General features: G+C 32.0%; 3 protein-coding genes across 3 annotated transcripts; 2 read left to right on the forward strand and 1 right to left on the reverse strand.

Moving 5' to 3' along the window:
• Positions 1-8: 8 nt before the first annotated feature.
• Positions 9-5,573, reverse strand: LOC131853389 (elongator complex protein 4). The gene is made up of 6 exons (XM_059204258.1): positions 5,297-5,573; positions 2,898-3,013; positions 2,154-2,397; positions 1,465-1,739; positions 388-622; positions 9-152 (listed from the first exon to the last, which is right to left on the reverse strand). The coding sequence occupies exons 1-6, from the start codon at positions 5,406-5,408 to the stop codon at positions 64-66; spliced, it is 1,071 nt and encodes a 356-aa protein (XP_059060241.1). The 5' UTR covers positions 5,409-5,573; the 3' UTR covers positions 9-63.
• A 172-nt stretch (positions 5,574-5,745) lies between these two features.
• Positions 5,746-11,109, forward strand: LOC131853181 (eukaryotic translation initiation factor 3 subunit M). Its single transcript, XM_059204009.1, has 7 exons — positions 5,746-5,967; positions 6,362-6,541; positions 7,258-7,352; positions 7,970-8,185; positions 8,802-9,067; positions 9,657-9,800; positions 10,437-11,109. The coding sequence occupies exons 1-7, from the start codon at positions 5,923-5,925 to the stop codon at positions 10,649-10,651; spliced, it is 1,161 nt and encodes a 386-aa protein (XP_059059992.1). The 5' UTR covers positions 5,746-5,922; the 3' UTR covers positions 10,652-11,109.
• Positions 11,110-11,765: 656 nt separating this feature from the next.
• LOC131853380 (SUN domain-containing protein 3-like) lies at positions 11,766-15,315 on the forward strand. Its single transcript, XM_059204247.1, has 4 exons — positions 11,766-12,035; positions 12,670-12,828; positions 13,415-13,701; positions 15,007-15,315. The coding sequence occupies exons 1-4, from the start codon at positions 11,850-11,852 to the stop codon at positions 15,293-15,295; spliced, it is 921 nt and encodes a 306-aa protein (XP_059060230.1). The 5' UTR covers positions 11,766-11,849; the 3' UTR covers positions 15,296-15,315.
• Positions 15,316-22,728: the final 7,413 nt, after the last annotated feature.

Here is a 22,728-nt window from a genome sequence, read left to right on the forward strand (position 1 = left end):
AATATATATTTGATAACAATTTATTTCAAATAAATGCATATAATTATATATATATGTTTTTAACTAAAAATCTATATCTTTTTTCTTGAACCCTCCACAAGTTGGTATTGCAGTGATGTCATCTTGTTCTCTTTCGCTCGATTCTTGTAGTTCTGCAAATTTAAAAATGTGTATGATACATTCTATTTCCTATTATTATTATTATTATTAAATGCGGAAGTGAGTTTATTTGTTTCTTATTCTTTCACGGCTAAACTAATCATCCATAAAATATATAAACATTTGGGATAAAGATATTGTGGACTTTTTATATCGATATTTACGAACTTTATCTTGGATTGGCTCATGCCCGACATTGCTAAGGTTGAAAGCAGTAACTTTTCTTACCTGGAGGCAAATGTAACTTTTCTATGAGGAACTTTTTTCTTTTCAATTTAAACGCAAGATCCAAACTTGGCGGTATAAAAGGCACTAATGAGAAGGGTGTTGATAATTTTGTAATGTGAAATAGACCATGGTAATCCTTATATAAAGGGTTTGTTTCACGACTTGATCCAGCGAAAGATTCAATTTTCACAGCATTATGGACTGTGTAGAGTATTCTTTTCATTATATTGTCATCCTGTGAAAATAACATAGCTACCTGTAGAGTTACTAGATACTTGTTTACATTGAAAAATAAACGTTTTTTTTTGTTTATCTGTTATAAGTCCAAAACTGTACACAAATAACAAAATAAGTTTTGAAATCTACCTAGTATTAAACCACATTCAACTTTCAATGATGCACCTCTTCATTGAATGTTATTTTTGTTATGAATTTGTGGTTGTACACCGGACTTCGCACAGAAATTTATTTTTATCGGAAATATAGTATGTAATAGAATAATTTCGGAAGTATAACAATATAACATGGTGGTTATTATTGTTAGTTGACAGTCTAAGTCATGTTTTCTTATATTTAATATAAAATGTTTTTGTTCTTACTTTAAAGAAGGTGAATTGCTTGTCTGCATGGGTATTTCAGTCTGTTATTTTAGAAGCCAAGCAGCTTGCTTTGTAAGTTGTGTATGGCTTGTAGAGTCGAAAACGTGATTACAGGATAAAAAGTATGGAGTCTTAGTTATACCCAATCGCTATGCATGAGCCATTGCATATAACTCGATCACAGGGTTCACATGATTATGTGATAATCATAATGCTTTTGTTTATGAATATAGGCTATGCTTACCACTTACTATCAGGTGTGATGTAATATTGTTTGCCATTGAAATTACATAAGAAAGCTCATAATGATACATCACTGTATGACATTGAGTAAATAATTTATATTTCACCATCTTCTATTGTTTTGAACATTCTGACAATTCCTCAATTATCTTTTACATTTTTATGGTTAGTCAAGTCAACAAAATATTAAATTTTTATTTTTTTACTTATGCTAATATATTGCAACTGTACTTACATCAAATAAATGTGACGGTAATGTGACAAATGCCACAGCATTTGTATCTCGAAGCAGTACTCTAAGGCAGTATATGAATTTTATTAAATCATGTCCATATCGCATCCCAACTCCAGTCTCGTCACAGTCCATTGCCATCCAAATAGGCGACCCCAAAGATTGTATACTAATTCGAAGCATGTTTTTGTTTTGTTTGGCTCTCTGTTGATATTCTTCTTGTGATATAGTATCTTTTATAACATTTATTAGGTTGCTATATAAATTATTTTGGAAACCTGAAAAATGGCATAACAAAACATGAAAGTTGTAGATTACTGAATGTACTAAGGTTGCAAACATATATTAAATGCCCCCTTCATTCGTTGGTCATCCACAGACTAGCACTAGTTTAGTAATAAATATATTTTAATAGTTAATTTTAATACTCAATACAATAAATATTATTTTCATCAATTAAATACCAACCAATGGTGTTACGCAATTTTCAATACTCAAAATAAACTTGATGCTCATTGTTTACTTAGCAACTTATGGATATGTTGTGGATGTAAACATAATATTACTCATAAGGAAATGTATGTATAATTTCATATATTCTTATGTGAGGGTTTCCACTCTCTATAGTAGTTTCATGGTGAAAGTTAATAATGTTTCACACAGACTTAATTTTACCTCACACATGTAATTACCTGTTATATCATGTTTATCAATATTCGGGTCACAGTATCTGATATTACTATTTTTAATTGTATCGGCATCTATGTGTTTGCTCAGGTCAAAATGATGTCCGAAGTTTGTGTTACTACCAAATGATGACTCCACTTGACTAAGGCCCTCATATCTCCAGGCTATTTTCATCTTGTCCACTCCACGAGATGCTGTATGAATTTCATCATCAGACGATGCTGTGCATGGCTGTGGTAATTCATGCACCTTGCAAAAAACAGTAATGTGAAAAAGAGTAAGAAATAAACTGGTAATGGAATCACAAATGAAAATCAAATTAATTTATGAGACAGTGACAGGTGCAGTGCCTTCTAACATATGTGCAAATATGTCAAGTGTTGATTTCAGAACAATGTCTGCATTTGACAGTGCCTCTGACTATCTCGTTTGGGTTAATAGTTGTGCAGTTGTATAATATTAAAATAAATATGGAAGTCTGTGTACAAGATTACCATTAGATATTCATTTCTTAGTTTGCTGTAGAACATTGTTGGTGTATCAACAATATAAATATTATAATCAATATAAAATCAGTATTTGATAGGTTGGCCATTTTTAATCATTAAACTCATGAAAGTTATTAGTTTCACATAATTATATATTGGCATAGTATATACTAAGTACAGTACAAATTAAAATTTGAGTCAGTAACAAAATGTATTAATATGATGGTTTTGGAAATTTTATTATTATTTTAAAATACTAACAATTTCTGTAGGATTTTCATCAGCTGAGACTACTAATAAACCATGTTTGCATGTGACACCTTCAGCAAGGAAATATTTTGTAAGGACTCTGCTGTAGTTACCCAAAATATCCTCCTCTGAAAAGTTATAACAAAACATTCAATGATCATATTTTTCATCAATTTGCTTTGCTAATTAAGTAAATATAATAGGTTTAATAATGTTAGTGGTGTTACTTCCGAACTTCTCACGTTAACAGAGTAACTATAGTGGTGTTCAAGTAAATAACGTAGAATAAGATAAACAAAATATACTTCTAATCAAAATAAAATAATATAAAAACACATTTAATACAATATACAGATAAGTTATAGATACATCAATACGACGACAGACAAGATGACAAATTGACAGACAATACATTCTCTTTTCAAATATACAAACATACTTCATCTGCCATACCAGCCAGTCTAGACATCGATTGCAAACCTCGTTCTAACACTCTTCCTCAATCGTTGCCTTCAGACTTTCTCTCAGTAGCATACTCCTCACAATCCTCTCACACACAAACTAATCCACAACACCCATCTCACTACGACAGAACTCATGCTTGCCTCTATGCACTGCCTTTGTCATAATATCAGCAACCATTAACTTTGTCTCCAAATATTTCAAATCTATTACTCCATTCTCTAGAGTCTCTCGCACATAGTGATAACGTACATCCACATGTTTGGTTTGTTGATGGTGTACTGGATTATTTGCTATCGCTATAGCAGATTGACTATCTGAGTGGATTGTTAAGGGTGGCTCTTCCTTACCCAAGAGTTCCTCTAGGAAACGGTTTAAAAAGACAGCTTCCTTGGAAGCTTCTGACAGACTGACATATTCAGCCTCAGCGGTTGATATGGCAACATTTCTTTGTTTAGTGCTTTGCCATGAAATGGCTCCTTTTGCCATCTTAAATACATTTCTGGAATAGGACTTTCTGTTGACTAGATCATGTGCTTGATCAGCATCACAGAAACCTTGAACTGTTCCTCGTTCATCCCTGTAATATACCAGTCCCAAACTTTTCGTACCTTTAATGTATCTCAGGATCCTCTTCGTTGCTGTCCAGTGAACTTCCTCAAAACAACTGCAAAATTGACTCATAAAATTCACTGCGTGTGCAATATCGGTAATAATGAGTGAACCTATAAGTTCCCTATCCCCTATCCCTAGCCTCCTGCCCAAGAAAAACTGCACCTTTCCTAAATCCTTCATTTCAAATTTTGACATCAAGTCTCTTTTAACTTTTTGCATTTCTTGTGAATTATTATACAGGATCTCTGTTTTCCTTGTATATACACAGGGTACATTCTTGCAGCGCTTGAAGTTTAAGCTCTCTAGCTCGGTATGTAACTTCAGGTTCCAGGAATGTGGTGCCTGCTTCAAACCATACAAAGATTTCTTTAATAGACATACATAATCCTCTTTACCTTTTTCTTCAAATCCTGGTGGTTGCCTCATATAAACAACTTCATTGAGATTACCATTTAAGAAAGCTGTTTTGACATCCATGTGGTCTATCTGTAGACCATTTTGCGCAGCCAAAGCTATCAAAAGTCTCAGTGAGCTATGTCGCACTACAGGGGAGAATGTCTCATCATAATCAATGCCTTTCCTCTGACTGAAGCCTCGGGTAACTAAGTGAGCCTTGTATTGAGTTTTATTCCCCTACCTCTGAACTTCTCACATTAACAGAGTAACTATAGTGGTGTTCAAGTAAATAATGTAGAATAAGATAAACAAAATATATTTCTAATCTATTCTATTAATACAATATACAGATAAGTTATGGATACATCAATACGACGACAGACAAGATGACAAAATACACTCTCTTTTCAAATATTCAAACATACTTCATCTGCCATACCAGCCAGTCTAGACATGGATTACAAACCTCGTTCTAACAAATAAGAATATCAGTATTCTTATGTATAGTTTCTACCAGTTTAATTAACATCAATGTGATACTAACCAACTGCAAATATACTGCCTGCAGGCAGACCACCACCTTGAAGAAAAATAAAGAAAGAATTTATATAACATATATAATAGAACATTAAACTTGACAAAACATTGATGTAGAAACATAATGTTAATATAAATTACTGCTTTAATATTCATTTAAGTAATGTTTCATGTAACTGAAGTAACTTAATTTTCAAAGTGTTGTTTGTAACTAGTTCTTTGCTTGAGTATTTGAGTATTCATTTGCAGATGCGAAAGTACTATACCACTTTTATATTTCTAAAAAAGGTACCAGAAGTAATTAAATTTATTTAATATAATTACTAGTAGTAGTAGTAGGTACGAAAATAAGTCTTTAACAACAATTAAATTTAAATGTTTGTATTAATGGAAGACCTTACCAATAACATAATCCAATGATGGTATTCCAGAAGATACGAAAGGCAGGTTATTTTTTAATTTGGTCCCATTTATAGAAACACGGAAATCATTTGCTTTGTGAAAACTATTCATCGTAAAAGAGCGTAGAAACTTCTAAAATACTTTCATTACGTATAAATAGTTATAACATATGTTTAGATAGTGAATATAAACTAATATTACACCAAGAAATCACAATTACTATTTATGCACGACTTAAATAAAATAAAAATATAACCAATCAATCAACCAAATCAAAAAAGCATGGTACAAAATAAATCATCTTTTTTGCCATATTCGTCCATCTCAATTAAAATCAATAGATAGATCGAGTGAAAACAAATATAATAAATGTCATGTCAAATGTCAAAATATATAATACACAGAGTAGTTAAATTTATGATTATTTCACAGATTACATTTATGTGATATTTTGTTCTGTGGAGTGTGGAGAAACTCAATATGCAGTTCATTTCATTCGACTCAGTAATCTGTGGTAGAAATTTCAACGTGTATTATTTCGTTTCTATTTTTGTTAACGGGAATATTGTTATTTATAATATCAATTAATTAATTAAGTAAATAACAGAGACTAATAGTGGTTACAATGCAGGGCCCAGCAGTTTTTATGGATATATCGCTTGAGGATCAAGTAAGTTTCATGTACATAACCTAAGTTTCAATAACATACGTTACTGGATTTATATTTTATAAGATATTGTTAAAGTAGTGTTTTCTATGGTCATAATCTCATTTATAATTGATTGAAATTTATATGCTTATTTCTTGAAATAAAGATTATTCAATTACACAAATTAAATTAATGACATGTCTAACTAAATGCCTATAGCTTTTCGCCGCTGATCTTCCATAAGTTGAAGAATATTGCTATAAATAATGTAAAAAAAAGATCAATCTAAATAATAAATGTGTCTTTACTGCTTTACTACTTTCCTAGTGTATACTTAGTTATTAAGGATCATTCCAAACTATTTACAGTTTTATGGGATTTATGAAAGTTATTATAAAGACATTTTACAATTCAGGCTCAAGAACTCCGGAAGTATTTTAAAAGCCTAGGAGCTGAGATATCAGAGGAGAAATCTGCAAAAGGGATAGAGGATGATTTACACAAAATTGTTGGAGTTTGTGATGTTTGCTTTAAAGAGCCAAACGAAGCAGAAATAGAAGCTATTCTGAATAGCATTGTTTCTATAATGGTGTCTGTAAGTATTATTAATTATTATTATATCAAGTTACCCTCCATGCAATTCTGACTGAAAACCATCAAAGTAAATTGCCAAGATGGGCTAACTGACCTCATGCTCATTATTTCAACTTCAGCCGTTGCCTTTCTAGCATAAACAGTTAGCACAGGTAAATGCAACATACCCTTGTCATCCATTAAATAAAATGAGAATAATAGTCCATATTCATAATAATCCTCTTGTCATAATTTTAAGTAGCTGTGTCAAAATTTATATTCAACAACACATTAGTTTTAAAACAATTCTGTTTAATATAAGGTTCAAGTTATTTTGATTGAGTATATATGCCATTTAGGGGCTATGTGTAAGTTAATTTGCCTAAAGTCACATATATCTAGCCTAAAAGTTTTTTGAATAACATTTAAATGATTGAGTGATATGTAAAAAAATCTTTATAATGTACTTGAATGATATTTACAGTGCTGATGAAACAATATAAATACAAATGTAAATAAAACACAAATATACTATTGAGGGTAATATTTTTTATATACATTGAGATAAATCTAAAATAAAAAAAAAACAAATCAAATAGATAAAAGGATCAGGATTCTCTCTCATTTTATAATACTTCTTATTATGAGTGAGAGAGAATTCTGATCATCAGGTTAAAAAGTAATAAAGAGTTGATGTAAAATAAATAATATTATAATTCAAAATTTTCTTATTCTCAGATACCTTTGGAAAGAGGGGAGAATTTAATCTTGGCTTTTAGTCAAAGACTTACAAAATCTCCAGGCCCTAAACTAGGAATGGTGGCTTTACAATCGTAAGTTTTAAAAGTTGTACATATACATTATACATACCTATTTTTAAGAATATTACAATGGCTTTTAAGGATAAAAAAATAAACATATTTATAACCATTTATATCCATGACAAAACATGAAAATAAAAAATTTTGCAAATGGGTTTCCCATTTGAAGTTTTTTATTTTCATGTTTTGTTATTAGCAGTCTGCTTTAAATAATACTACTATGTATTTGTCTTTTCTTGATACTATGGTGTATCTAATGTTCAACCGTAAACTGTAATTTCTTCTTTCTATTCATTCAATTAATATCAATGGGTTTGAATGAAAATAAATTTCTAATTATATAGTAGTATATATATAGTATACATTGTACCTAAAGACCTTAAACAGTATTTCATAAGAAAATGGAAAGTTTGTGTTTCTCTAGTATAGATCTCAGAACAAACTCTGATTACTTTGGTAGATTCTGATAATGGTGGTTGTGGACTAATGGTGGTTTGACACAATTGATATTATTTTTTAAATTATTATTGTTGTGTAAGAACAACAACTTTACCCTTGGATGTGCTTCTCTCTGAACATATTTCGCTTGTGTTCACATTATTTAAATATGTCATTCTCTGTCCTTTCAGGTTATGGCGATTGTATAATAATTTGGAAGCAAATTCTCCATTACGATACCATGTGTACTACCATGTGATTGAGTTAGCAGCTCGTGTAGGCTCTGTGAGAGAAGTGTTCACAGGTGTTGAACAACTGAGAAAAGAATTTGCCAACTGCCCACCTTCCAATGAACAGATGCAAAAGTTGTACCGATTGCTACATCAAGTATTAAAAGACCAGAACAGGTTTGATATTTCATTTTTTTGGCAAAATTAAGATATTTACAATGTTTTAACCTTGTTATAGGTGAATATGTCAAGAAAATCCTTTAGTTTACAATTATATAATAAAAGTGGGTATAAGGTACACAATGCATTATATAATAGCATTATTTATATTTTAAAAGGTAATACAGCATTAAATTGATGCAATAGACTTCTGATTACTGAGTAGATGTGTGGTTACTGAGCCGGCCGCGTGATTACTGAACTGACCATGTGGATACTGAGCCGAATTTGTGGTTACGGAGCTGACCGTGAGGTTACTGAGCCGACCATGTGGTTACAGATCTGACATGTCATTACTATAGGGTTTTGTGTAGAGTTATGTCTTTTTCCCTGCTCTGATGATTTTTTTCCCATTGAAAAAGAGGTGACATTTAAGTATTACATAGTTACCAACTGAACAGTGTACATCACTGCTGTAAGGACCATTTGTGGACTTTAGATTTTATCAACAATTTGGAATGCCAAATACCAATTGTAACTTGAAAATATGTTTAGAAGTAAATGAATGTTCAATAAAGCATTAAATATTATGTAAATGTTATCAGATGTGTAAGTAGAACTTATTTTATTTCAGTGAATTAGCTGCAAAAGTAATGATTGAGCTTTTGGGAACATACACTGATGAGAATGCATCATACGCCAGAGAGGATGCAATTAAGTGTATAGTGACTGCACTGGCGGATCCCAACACATTCCTGCTGGATCCTCTGCTATCACTGAAGCCTGTTAGATTCCTTGAGGGAGAACTTATCCATGACCTCCTTAATATTTTTGTATCTGAGAAATTGTCAAGTTATCAAGCCTTTTACAAAAATCACAAGGAATTCGTACATTCTCAAGGTACAGAGATTTCTTAATTTATGGTAGACTACTATGAATGTATGGAGTTGGTTTACTTGTCGTAAATGTTTGATATAATACATGTCTAATATTATTAAATCAATTGTTAAGTACTTGTATATCAAAGGAGTCAAAGAAGTGAATAGAATGTTATAAGTGAATTGCATTATAGAATTACATAAGTGTAATAAGTTTTGCAACATAATTTCATAAAATAACATTTTGTTTTGTCACATATATTGTTCTTCTTGGACTATAAGAAAAACATACTACATTTTATTTAACTATTTAAATATTGTTGGTCACAACTGGCCTTTAAGGCTTCACCTAACTATATGGGGTTGAGTATAGTTGGCTCTCCAAATTAGACGAAATCATAATGGAGCATCTCAAACCAACTCCTGCCTGACAGGTACTACTTTGGAATGAGGGCACAACTAGGAATTCGAAACTCTGCTCCTGCCATTGTAATTCCGATCCCTCTGAATGGGACAGGGGATTGATCAGAGGAATTAAAATAAATTGAGATATGTAAATATGACTAGTATAGAAGATAGGATATAGTAGATAGATTGAATAATTGTTTCAGGTTTAAATCACGAACAAAATATTAAAAAGATGAGAATATTATCATTCATGCAAATGGCAGAATCTAATCCTGAAATTTCATTCGATGATATAATTTCGGAACTTCAGATAGAAGAGAAAGATGTGGAAGCGTTTATAATAGAAGGTATGTATAAATTGAGTATACTAGTAGTAAGATAATATTAGACAGACATATTCGGTATATATGGTTTTAAAAGACAAAAAATGCGTTGTTAGTTAAGATTGCCAGTTCATTAACTATTTTGTTATTGTCGATTTTTTGTTATTAATTACTTTGTAAGTAGATTACAGTTTTTAACTTACATTATATACTCATTATCGTCGTTTTTCATTATCTTGGTTTTTTATTGTAATAATTTACCGATAAAGGTTATAACAGAATATAGCAAAGAGGGTGAACTCACTGTCTCTTCTGAGTTGTATTTTGTAGAAATTAAAACGTTTTAATTTTATTATAAGCAGTAATCATAACAGTTCATTATTTGAGACAAAGAAAGATATTATTATTGTAACTGTTAGCTGAACTAGACGATATGCTTTTAGCTATTAATTAAAACAATACAGTGGTAGCTTAAAATATCCTATTCGAAAAAATTGGTTTTATTATGTTCAAGTTCTCCTGACTTGAATCTGTCTGTGGAACTGGACGATAGGGATAAAATATTAATACAAGAAACTTGATATTCATAAGTAAGCAAAAATATCCCATATAAATAAATGATTTTTGATTTGATTCATTAAAGAGGATGGTACTTTACAGTGTTGAAAACAAAGTTGGTTCGCGCGCGTATGGACCAGGCTTCGCGGACGGTGCGTGTAGCGAGCACAATGCACCGCACGTTCGGGCGAGCGCAGTGGCTCGCCCTACGTAGCGTGCTGCAGGCGTGGCGTGCCAACGTACACCAGGCGCACGAGTCCATGAAGTCCGTCGCCTCCGCGCAGATCGAGTACGCGAGCCAGCAACCGAAAGCCTAGTGTTTCTACACCACTATCACTTTAGAGCAAAAATAAAATCAATACAATTATTCTCTGCGCTGTCTATGGTTGTCTCATAAAAATGCCGAATGGTGTTAATTCCGCCAAATTAAATAAAAAGTATGTACTACCTTTTGTATGCGCTGAAGTTAAAAAAATAGTGAACACTATGATTACAACAAAAGTGAAGTCATTTTTCTATGTATATGTGAGTTAGAAATGTGTTTAATATTTTTTAGATAATACAGATAATATGGATTATTTAACTGAATTATGTCAAATTATTAAACTCCACATTAAACAGCTGGTATATAGAAATGACTATTTTTTTTCTCAAATTAATTAATTATTATTATTAGTGAGTAATTTCAAAACTACAAGTGTGTAGTAGCCACATTTGCTAAAAAATAATCCAGAAACACGTCATTATAATAATTTTATAGAATGTTCATCGTTCGGCCAGAGTGTGAGTCCGTATGTGAGTGAATTATTCTTTGAAGAAAGAACTTTTAAGGTCTACATTTTTATTGTACGTTGTTGTATTTATTTATTTAGTTGTTTGCTCTGAAACTGACTAAATTGTAAGAAATAATTAAATTCGTTTACAATTATGAATTATTTTGGTTGAACACTACAGGGTACAAACTTTGTACAGCTCCATAAAGCCAAGTGATTCAAATATTTGTACTATATCTTACTCCTGTAATTCTCTAACTTTTTGTACACATCAGCGCTCCGTATGGCAAATGTTCTTTCGTTACAAACCAGTGCCGATAAGTGCATTTGTCAATTCCTATATCTATAATATATGTTGTACTAAAATAGTTGGAGTTTTATTTAATGAACAAAGGGCCTTAAATATTCCAATATAATTAAAATAGTTTAGATGTTAATATTATGTACTTTACTTGTTTGTAAATAATCGATTACAAATAAAAATTATGGAATTTCTAGATTTGAAGCAAAATAAAATCTAACTTGACCCTTATGTAGAATTCTGTTAATGGGAATGCAAACATCGCAGGCAAATATGAAATAAAAAATGTGAAGAAATAATAACAACTATAGAGAATATTTGCATTCTATTTCCAGCAAAGTTCTGTTTTGACAGATGTCTTATTGTTTATTTCTTAGAAATCGTTAGAATCTACTTTAAAATTAAATAAACAAATAATATAATATCAGTTTTAAGATAGATATGGACTATGAATACGAAAACGGATGTTTCAGGAATATTTTTCGTTCATTTGTGTGTGTGACGCTCAGTTTACTTCTCGGCCTACAAGTATACGCGTACTTTTGGGGGCCATCGCAAGATGCTCTAGAAGGGGACTTTTCCGACATCCGATATGTCGTGATGCAACTTACTCAGGGTCTAACTGAGGTACTGCCCGTTCTCAAATTTAGTTAAGTATAGTTATCGGTACTACTTATCGATATTAAGCATTCTAAATCAACAGTAAGGATCGAAATTTAGTAGAGCATGGTTTGTTTTATACGACAACATTAGTTTTAAAAAATATTCGTCTGCATGATGATATATAGTTATTACGCTTGTGGGTGGTACCATCGACTGTACCCCGGGTTCTTAACCGTGTCTATCACTTAAGTGATAAAGGATGTCGGTGACAACACATCACATATCATTTTTACGAGGTTTAATAACAATAGGTTAGTTAATTTTCAATGTGATTCAATGTGAACACAAGTAGGTACAATTAAATACGATTTGATTTGATAAATTCAAATTAAATACAAATAAAAGAAAATTGACGGCCTCGGTGGTCTAATGGTTTAACACACAGCCTTACTTCCGATGATCGCGGGTTCGATTCCTCACACGGCATAAACATTTATATTCATGAGTATGATTGTTTGTATCAGTTTGTGTTTTGTATATGTATTTCTATCGGAAGCAAAGTGGTGTGTAAAACCGCTAGACTAGAGGCCGTCAGAAAATAATATAAAAAATATAAACAGCTTAATGTGAATAGTGATAGTGTATTGGCTCATTGAAGGTGAACCGTAAGCATGAGCGCCTCCATGGCGAAATGGAGCGGATATCATCCGCGCTGCCGGTGGTGGCGGCCGCTGCAGACCGAGCCAGAGATGCTTTACAACCATCTTTGCGTCGCAACGGTAGAAATACTCTTGATATACAGGACTATGATAGACAGGTAAAGATTTATTCAAGAATTATTTGATAACTGGCGACTTTGAAGTTTTTCACTCAACCTGAGCAAATCTATACAAAAATGCGCAATTTAGTGTTTTGGTTTGAAGGTTAGCATTAGGATAGGATATTATAGCTCATCTCTATTTCTCACACAAGATACGTCTGGAAAGATATTCATTGTCCGGAATATACATTATGTCTAAGTCTAAGACTTTACTAAACCTAGACAGTTTTGTAAAGTTTAGGCTATTCATGAACGGCCCTCCAATTATTATATAGGTCATCAGTATCAGCTTTTTTGATTTTGGAACTCCCAGTATTTTTAGGGCCACCCTAATGCTATTGGCCGCAGTTGGCCTTTACAGCTTTACCGGACATAGGGAGCGAATGCAGATAGCACTCCAAACCAGCGAAAGGATGAAGGCCAACTCCCGCCTAATGGATACAACTCAGTTTGAGTGCCAGTATAAATATAGATATATATGTAAATAAACAAATTCGTTATTCTTTAACTTATAACAATTCGAGTAGATAATTACACTATATTCAAATGACAAACACTTTTATGTATCAAATATGTGTAATAGATGGTGGACTACGCACTCGAATCGGCCGGTGCCCGAATCTTAGACACCGGTGACACGATGGATCATGTCATATACGAGTCTCCTGTGGGTTGGGTTCTTCATAATCTCGTAGGCATGCTGTGCAGTGAATGTCTTGGTGCTCGAGCTATAATACGCCCCGAGTCCTTGCCTGGCGAATGCTGGGCATTCAAAGGGAGTAGAGGTGAAGTTACTATTCGCCTGTTAGGCATTGTACGAATAACGGGCATTAGCGTTGAACATATATCACCCCATATAGCACCCACGAGGTAAATAATATATGTCTACATTTCATAGTTTAGAACGCAACTTTTATGTTTATGCAGTTATATTTGAGTTATTATTATTATTAATATTATTAGGAGATACAGTATCGAGGGATTGCCCTGTCTTATCTTTACACTAAATATAATGGAAATTTGTTTAGTCATTTGATTATTACTGAGTAGCGAATATACAAATCAAAATCTTTTATAATATGTAATAGTAGAAGCATTAATAAATTAAGTATGTAACAAATCGAGTATATATACTATATTGAAGTGGAATATTATTATTATTTTTGTTTATTTGAGGAAATGAGACACCTACTTATCATAAATACGTATTTATTAATGTATCCTACTAGTGAAAGAAAAAGTACTTGTATTTTAATTCAAAAACGTTTACTTATTTACGTCTTTAGAAACCCAAAGCCTTTTCACAGAGTAGGTACTTATCGCGATAGGGATTCATACTTAGTACTTCAATTTTTTATCAGTCAGAGCTATGTAGTTACATAATTAAACAAGTATTTTGAAACTGTTGCAAGAAAGACTGAATATATTTTTGGCTCTGTTAATAAATTGCCAATAAATAACATGAAACGATACTATGGGCGTTCCAGGAATGTTCATAGTATCATTTCAGAGAGGTCATTGTTACAACTCCAATTATAATTACAGCACCATTATCTAATTATGTAGTATTATTTACCTACTATTTATGTAAATACTTATATTGAAACTCGGCTTGACACGCTACCGCGTGTCTAGATATTGTATTTCATTTTATACAATAATACAATATTTACTTTACAAAAAAGTTTACTATAAAATTGAATAATTCGTTAACGATAAAAATGTTTTTATAGAAAAACTTTAAATCCATAGCACTGACAATATTATCTAATTACACTAATAATGAGTGCGTAGTGATTTCTATGTTGATTATCGCACGCCTCTTACTTGTTGTACTGTAATTATTTATATAAAAAAACATCTATTAAAAAGAGCAACACACAAGTTTCTTGCTCATTCTTCTTGTGATGAATCTGTATTCCGAATGAGTGGTAGAATCAAAATATGACTATTCAAAAGTGCTTGTAATGAGTTTATTTGAATAAAGATTATTTCTATTTCTATTATAATATTTATTATTGTACATAATATGAAAATTAGTAGGTACTTAACTTGTCATACTTATGGATTTTTCGGTCAAATTTTAAGAAGTGTAGAGGAATTAATAGGGTAGTTGAGATTTCGTTATTGTTCTTGTACATTTTTATTTTCATAATAGACAATGAAAAATTACAGAGAAATATCATCAGCACCGCGTTTACTTCAAATCGAGGGCTTGGAGTTTCGAAAAGATCCATTTCCACACGACTTTGGCAGTTTCGAGTACGATAAAGATGGAAAACCTATCCAGTATTTCCAAGTCTTGTACCCCTCGCCGAAGGGACACAGTATAGTAAGATTACGGGTACTCAGCAATTGGGGTCACCCTGTTTATACTTGTGTGTATCGAATAAGAGTTCATGGAGACTTGGCGACTCGGATCTCAGTAACTGAGGAGCCTGATTTGCGAATTGAGAACGAATAACTTTAATATCATTAATACATACAGTGCCATAGTTGAAATAGCTGTGAGTTTTATTTGACAGTGCTAATTATTTCAACCTACACTACCAACTTTTTTCTAAATTATTTTACCTTCCTAAATCTACTATGTGATTTTGCGTTTTAAAAAAAAGTATCATTATTAATTATATATTTTTTGTAGTGTAAGAACAAGAAATGTTTACTTCTGTTTTTGTTTTTCCCCGCATAGGGGATGCGGTTTTGCGCAAGAAAGAATTCTAGCTACGAGCTTCAGTTGCGACGCCAGTTTTAAGAGAACTGCTATATGCTGTGTCTATTATACTCGCATTTAACAGACATAGCATATTAGGTATTCTATATCATGACATACAATACGTAATATGGGAGTATCTTATATGTGAAACCGAACTTTGAATGTACAAAACAGCCCAGTAAAAATCGTTTAAGTGCCAATTTTGTAAACAGGTTTTAATCTCTACATATGTACACATTTTAAGTACGGAGCGTAAGCTTTTGCAGTAGTACAACCTGAAAAGTAGTAAAATATTGTGTCACCACTCCGATGACTTAAATGACGACAACGACCATATTGACCATATTTATGGATAGGTATGTGTAGCGAATTTACTATTATCGCGCGGCAACACCGTTGCCTAGCTACGACAGAGCAATAAAATAACAGGCCTGTCATTCGAGACCGAATCGCCTTCTTGTACTACTTCTATATATTATAAATAGGTAAATAGTCACGACTGGTTTCTATTCACCTCTTTCTTTTCTGCTGCTGCTACAGAGAACATTACAAACACAAATAATAGCGGCCCCAACATAGCCGCTAAATATGCATAGACGGCTTAAGAGATTTGTCGATACCTAACAGTTTTTTACTGACATTAGATTTGTAAAATATTTTACAAGTTAACTTATTCTTAATTTGACTCTATTATTGTAAAACTGTATCCCATCAAAAACATAAATGTGAAATGATAGCCGAGTTTAATATTATGATATATGCCTTGATTGTTGACTTCTACGACAAAAGAGGTGAGATTTAAATGGGTGCCAAGTTCAATGGTCTGTCCTGAAATGTATTTATAACAATATAAAATATCATTTCTTCTTATAACTTAGGATAATATACTGTAGCCTAAGGTCTAACTTGGCCAGTTCTCATTACTTTGCATATAACTACTACCTACGTTGATAGAGAGTATGAAATGAAACCCCTTTGCCACAAAAAATATTATTAGCAAGTTTTTATGTATGATATCCATTACTTTTAAGCCATTAATGCCAGGTGCCCGGCTAGTCCATTGTGTCTTTGCACAAAACGAGAGAAAGCCAAAACCAACAGTAGATGTTAATCTGGGTGTCCGGCAGCCGAACGCTATAAAATGCTTGCATTGTGTAGTGGACAAAGCGACAAAACACATAAATTAACATGAGCAAAGTGATCATGAGCTCCCGCTGAGTGCGCCTCATGCCAATGGGTTGCAAATGGGTTGGCTCAACTAACCCTGCCTCCGTGTGCACAAACTGTCTGATTCAGAAAATAAATAGATATATGTACGAATATGAAACTGTCTAAGTAAAATTCGTAAGTGTTTGTGTGTAAACCGTATAGAATATGTATAAGTGGTTACTATTTTTTTAAATACTTACCTATTAGTACTATTCGAAGAGATTTTATTGTTGCTGACTCTCTGCAACAGTCTATAGGCACTATGTGATGGTTACACTTACGTCTATGTAACTAGTCATTTTATCGAATTAAAAAAAAGTTGAATAAATACTTACCATACTTTTTTTGTACGGGTGATTACGAGATGCACTATTGCATTAGTGGATCTGTCTGCACTAGCGGTATACGCTGGCTGGGCATCAGTGATGAACATAGGATGAGCATTATGTTTATTTTATGTTTCAGTGTGGAGTTATGTTTGATATTTAGTTATATATGGTAGTATGTCGTAAATGTTTACTCTGTGTTATCCGCCTAGATCTATGTATGTATGTGTATTATTATTTTATTATATTTATTATATCTATGAAGGTATCCGCAGAATACCAGCGTCGTGGCACCCCGTCACGATATATGCTGAGCGGAGACCTATTTGGTACTATGAAATTAATATAAACCTATATAATGTAACTTAAAATTTAAAAATTATTTGTATTGTTGCTATGTACCAAATAAACAATTTTCTTTCTTTCTTTCTTTCATTAAGTCAGGTCAGTCAACCTATCGTGGAGAATTGTCCAGGAATGAGTATGTTTCAGAAGGGACCATGCAGAGTTCGACCTATCATGGTACATAAATGCCAACATTAGAGCCACTGGTCTACTAATCTCCTCCCAACTGCTGCAACTGAGCAGAGCCTATATATATTTTTTACTCTATAAAAATTGTATTTTATGCCAAAAACAGTATCTGCAAACAGCAATGATGTATAAAATATTATAAAATTGGAACTGACACTATATCATAGTAAAACACATATTATTAAATTACAACACACACGTGTTCGTATAAACTTTATCCCACAAAATGCATATACTAAGTTGATGTTTGTTTACTACGTTCATTCTATGTGATTACGCCTTAGATATGATCCGTGTGCAAAGGCATTTAATAATATATAAAAGTATAAATAAGAGATAATAAGTGTGTTCACCGAAATATATATCGGCTAGAGATTTATTTCATGTACTGTGGAATTGGTATGGAATTCCGATATTCGGCTATAAATCTGGAATTCCTAATGGGAAAATAAAAGATTTGCGGTATTGCATGGATGCAATGCAATAATGACAGATAAATGTATACACAACATATTTATACGAAGTGAAACAGAAATCGATATTGCTACGTACATGAGTACGTAGCGATTTCTATGTTGATTATCGCATGCCCTTACTTGTATTTATTTATATAAAAAAAAAAGTGGTAGAATCAAAATATGACTATTCAAAAGTGCTTGTAATGAGTTTATTTGAATAGATAATATTTCTATTTCTATTTAAACACAGATAGAGACTTGACTGAAACATCATTTAGTGGAAAGTCCATATCTTTCAAGTTCTCCCTACTTTGGAAAATAACTTAAGCTGTTTAGGTTTTATGTTAAATTCTTTTTTCAGTGCCATTTTTGAAAATTATATATTTGTCAGATTTAGAAAATTTTTAATAAAAGTATTTCACGACCTGTTCACACAAGCCATTCTTATAATTTACCCAGTAGCTATGTATGTTATGTCCTAAGCGTTTGGCTTCAAAAACAGTTCCATTCTATAAAGGACTATGGAGTGTATTAGAATATTATTTTATCTGTGGTAGTAGTATATATTCAAATCGGGATTTTAGATAAATCCGAAATAAAATTTTGAATATTTTTTCTATATTAGTCTATGCTATATTATTTATAAAGATGGTTCAGCACTACAAACTATATATATTATTATGTATGCAGCCTCTAGTTGTACAGGCAACCGTAAAATCTTATTGACATATAATGTAATACCATACCTTTACTATATGTACAACATCAGTTGACTGTACGTATAGTACCAAGATATGTATGAAGTTTTATAAGATTATTAGACTTGAAAGTATACAATACAGTAATTTCAAAATGTTAAATATATCTATTTTAGGTAATTTTTTAATTATTGTAAAGAACACAATCCCGCGAGCGTAGAGTCCGCGGGATTGTAATGACTTCTTTTGCAACGAATATAAATATATAATGTTTATAAAAATAATTATGTGGTTTTAATAGAGCTGACATGGCAAACAAGCTAACAGTGCTCCTGCTGGTAAGTGGCAACCGTCGACTATAAACAGCATGGATTATCTGAATGGTAGAGCGCCACGGATATAATGTCATCATGCCTCTTAAAATAATATGCATACTGCCGCTGGACAATACAGTCAACCTATATGTACCTGACTGTACAATCAATGATTTGTATACAGTGTGATTTTTTCCAAGTCCATTCTGGAGGGCCCTTTCATTTGACAAATAGAAGTCATAAAGGGTGAAAGCATTTCTCCATGAAAAGTATCCTTTTGTACCGTCGCCGCCCACGTGTACTACTTAATATTAATGATGTGATCTTAGTTCAAACGTCTCTCGCAGTCTTTGTCCGACTTGTATTAATGACCAGCATTTTGTGTCCAGATTAGTTTGTTCGTGTCATATAATATGTAAAAGTTAACATAGCAGGTACCTGAATCGTGAATAAGTTAGGTACTTAGGGGCCACAGGTGAGGTTGTACCTACATACGAGAGAAATACCTAAGACTAAAATTAAATTAAACAATGTTTCTATTGCTGAATGGTAGGAGTTTGGTGTTCTATGCTTGATGTAGTATTCCACTAATTTCCCTGAAGGCTTCTGAAATAAGAGAAAGAATAAATTGTATTTCAAATACTAATTTATAAAATAACTAACTTACATAAAGCTAGGATGGACATTAGCTAACTGTATTATTTATTTATACGTATATAATCTTATTGTGAAAAGTAAACAACAACAAAAAATCGATATCCTACAAATATTATCAGTATTATTAACAAAACAAAATTTTCAGAATGGGTTACAAAGGGAATTCTTAAAAGTAGAAATATATTATTTGATTTATATGCTCAAAAAAATACCGTTTCGATCGTACATTCGTAAATTATGTAAAAAGATACTCAAAAACTTTTAAAAAGGTATGTAATGTAGCAAAGTCTAATTATCTAAATTAAAAAATTAAAGAGTCCAAGTATAAGATAAAGACAGTGTGGAATATTATTAACAAAGAAACTGGCAAAGTTAAAAGTCCATATAATGATTTTGCGTTAAATTATAATGATAAACTAGTAATGTCCACAAAAGAAATTGTCAATATTTTTGAAAAATTTTTCGCTTATATTCCAACTGATATTATTTCCTCTTTGGACTCTTCTCCTAGTACAGCTAAATCATTCCTTATTGACAATGTTGTTTCTTGTCCGGCTACATTTAAATTTACATTTATTGACATTGCTACAATTACTAAAACATTTAAACAATTAAATTTAAAAAATACTGAAGACCATTGGGGCATGTCTGTTAAAGTTATTAACACCGCTATAGATGTTATTGCTCCATATTTAGTAATTATTTTCAATAAATGTATTTCTGACGGTGTTTTACCCAATTTAATGAAACATAGCAAAATAACTCCACTCTTTAAGTCAGGAGAAATAACTGTGGTAGGTAATTATAGGCCTATATCTATCTTACCAGTATTGAGTAAAGTGTTTGAAAAAATTATGCTCAATCAAATGCTGCAACACTTTAAAGTAAATAAACTGCTTCACAGTCGACAATTTGGTTTCACGGCCGGTAAATCAACTACTGATGCCGATGTAGCTCTCATTAAATATACATTTGATTCTTGGGAGAGGTCTCAGGATGCAGTCGGTGTATTTTGTGATCTTTCAAAAGCATTTGATTGCGTTGAACATGAAACACTTTTGCTCAAACTTGAACATTACGGTATTAGATATGAAGCACAAAGCATGATGAAATCCTATCTAAATAATAGAATGCAAGTTGTTGAAATAAATGGTGTAAAGCCTCAAGGCTCTATTTTAGGTCCTTTCTTATTTTTAGTTTACATAAATGATCTTCCTTATATGGTAGAAAAGATAGCTGACATAGTCCTGTCTGCTAATGATACTTCATTAGTATTCAAAGTCAATCGACATATTGATGATTTGGACATAGCAAACGGTGCTCTCTCTTATGTTTTAAAATGGTTTACGGCTAATAATATGTTACTAAATGTAAATAAAAATAAATGTATCAAATTTACCGGTAGATTCAAAAATCATGTTGGACAATAAACCTATTAATTTTGTGGACGATACTGTATTTCTAGGTATCACATTAGATTCCAAGTTGCAATGGGGTGCTCATATTACTAAATTGGCGAATCGACTTAGTTCTGCCGCTTATGCGGTAAGAAGAATTAGACAATTAACAGACGTGGCAACGGCTAAATTTGTGTACTTTAGCTATTTCCATAGCATTATGTCGTATGGTATTTTGTTATGGGGCAAAGCAGCTGATATAAATACAATATTTATTTTACAAAAGAGGGCCATTCGCTCCATTTATAGCATGGGTTCCAGGGAGTCTTTGCGAGAGTGCTTTAAGGAATCAAATATCCTCACCGTTGCTTCTCAATATATTTATGAAAATATCATGTATGCCAAGAAGAATATAGACAGTTTCAAAAGAGTTAGTGATTGCACTAATAAAAGCTTACGTAACAATAACAAACTGATTTTACCTAAATGTCGTTTGGCTAAAGTTAGTAAATCGTTTTATGGCAATTGCCTAAGGTTTTACAATAAAATACCAGAGTCTGTTATAAATCTGCCAGAAAAAAGATTTAAATGTCAAATTAAACACTTCCTTTGCAATAAAGCTTACTATAAAATTGAAGAATTCGTTAACGATAATAATGTTTTTGTAGAAAAATTTTAAATACATAGACCTGACAATATTATCTGATTACACTAATTATGAGTGCGTAGCGATTTCTATGTTGATTATCGCATGCCTCTTACTTGTTAAACTGTAATTATTTATATAAAAAAAACATCTATTAAAAAGAGCAACACACAAGTTTCTTGCTCATTCTTCTTGTGATGAATCTGCATTCCGAATGAGTGGTAGAATCAAAATATGACTATTCAAAAGTGCTTGTAATGAGTTTATTTGAATAAAGATTATTTCTATTTCTATTAGAAATGACGAAGTTTTGTTTCATTGTTTATCAATTTCGTTAATGGTTAAACTGTTAGATACTACACTTGTTGTATTACATAGATCAACGTATAATACAATCTGTATATTTTTGTTAAATATATTTTGATGCGTACATTATAAGTATTTCTATTTAATTTCTTGTATAATTTTATTCACAATAGCTTTACGCTACCCGCGACTTCAATCGCATGGAATTGAACTATATGATGTTTCTAAACTAAGGTAGTCTAATTTACTCATTATGACATTAGCTATCTGCGAGTGAAAGTCCCGTCAAAATAGTTAAGGTCCAGTCATTTTAGAGTTTACTAAAAACATACAGACGGACAGATAACAGTTTTTAAATTTTATTTTTTGACGTCAATAGTATATTTATTCCTATGCATTTAGTGAAAACAATTTTTAATTACAAACAGACACTTTTTTATAGACTACGAAAAAGAATAACTGTAATATTGTGTAACAATGTAGAAATTGTGGGTGCACAATCCGCAACCGCCAAAATATTTGAGACATATTAATATGATATTTGTGGTCTGTCGCTCATGAAAGGCTTGCTGGTAAAGGATTACGGGTAATAGTTTCATGGTTGAATGTCCCTGTGTATAGGCGGCTCGACGCTCT

Source organism: Achroia grisella, unplaced genomic scaffold (assembly GCF_030625045.1).
Source record: "Achroia grisella isolate CSIRO2021 unplaced genomic scaffold, CSIRO_AGI_Agris_v1 utg900, whole genome shotgun sequence".
Lineage (NCBI taxonomy): Eukaryota > Metazoa > Arthropoda > Insecta > Lepidoptera > Pyralidae > Achroia > Achroia grisella.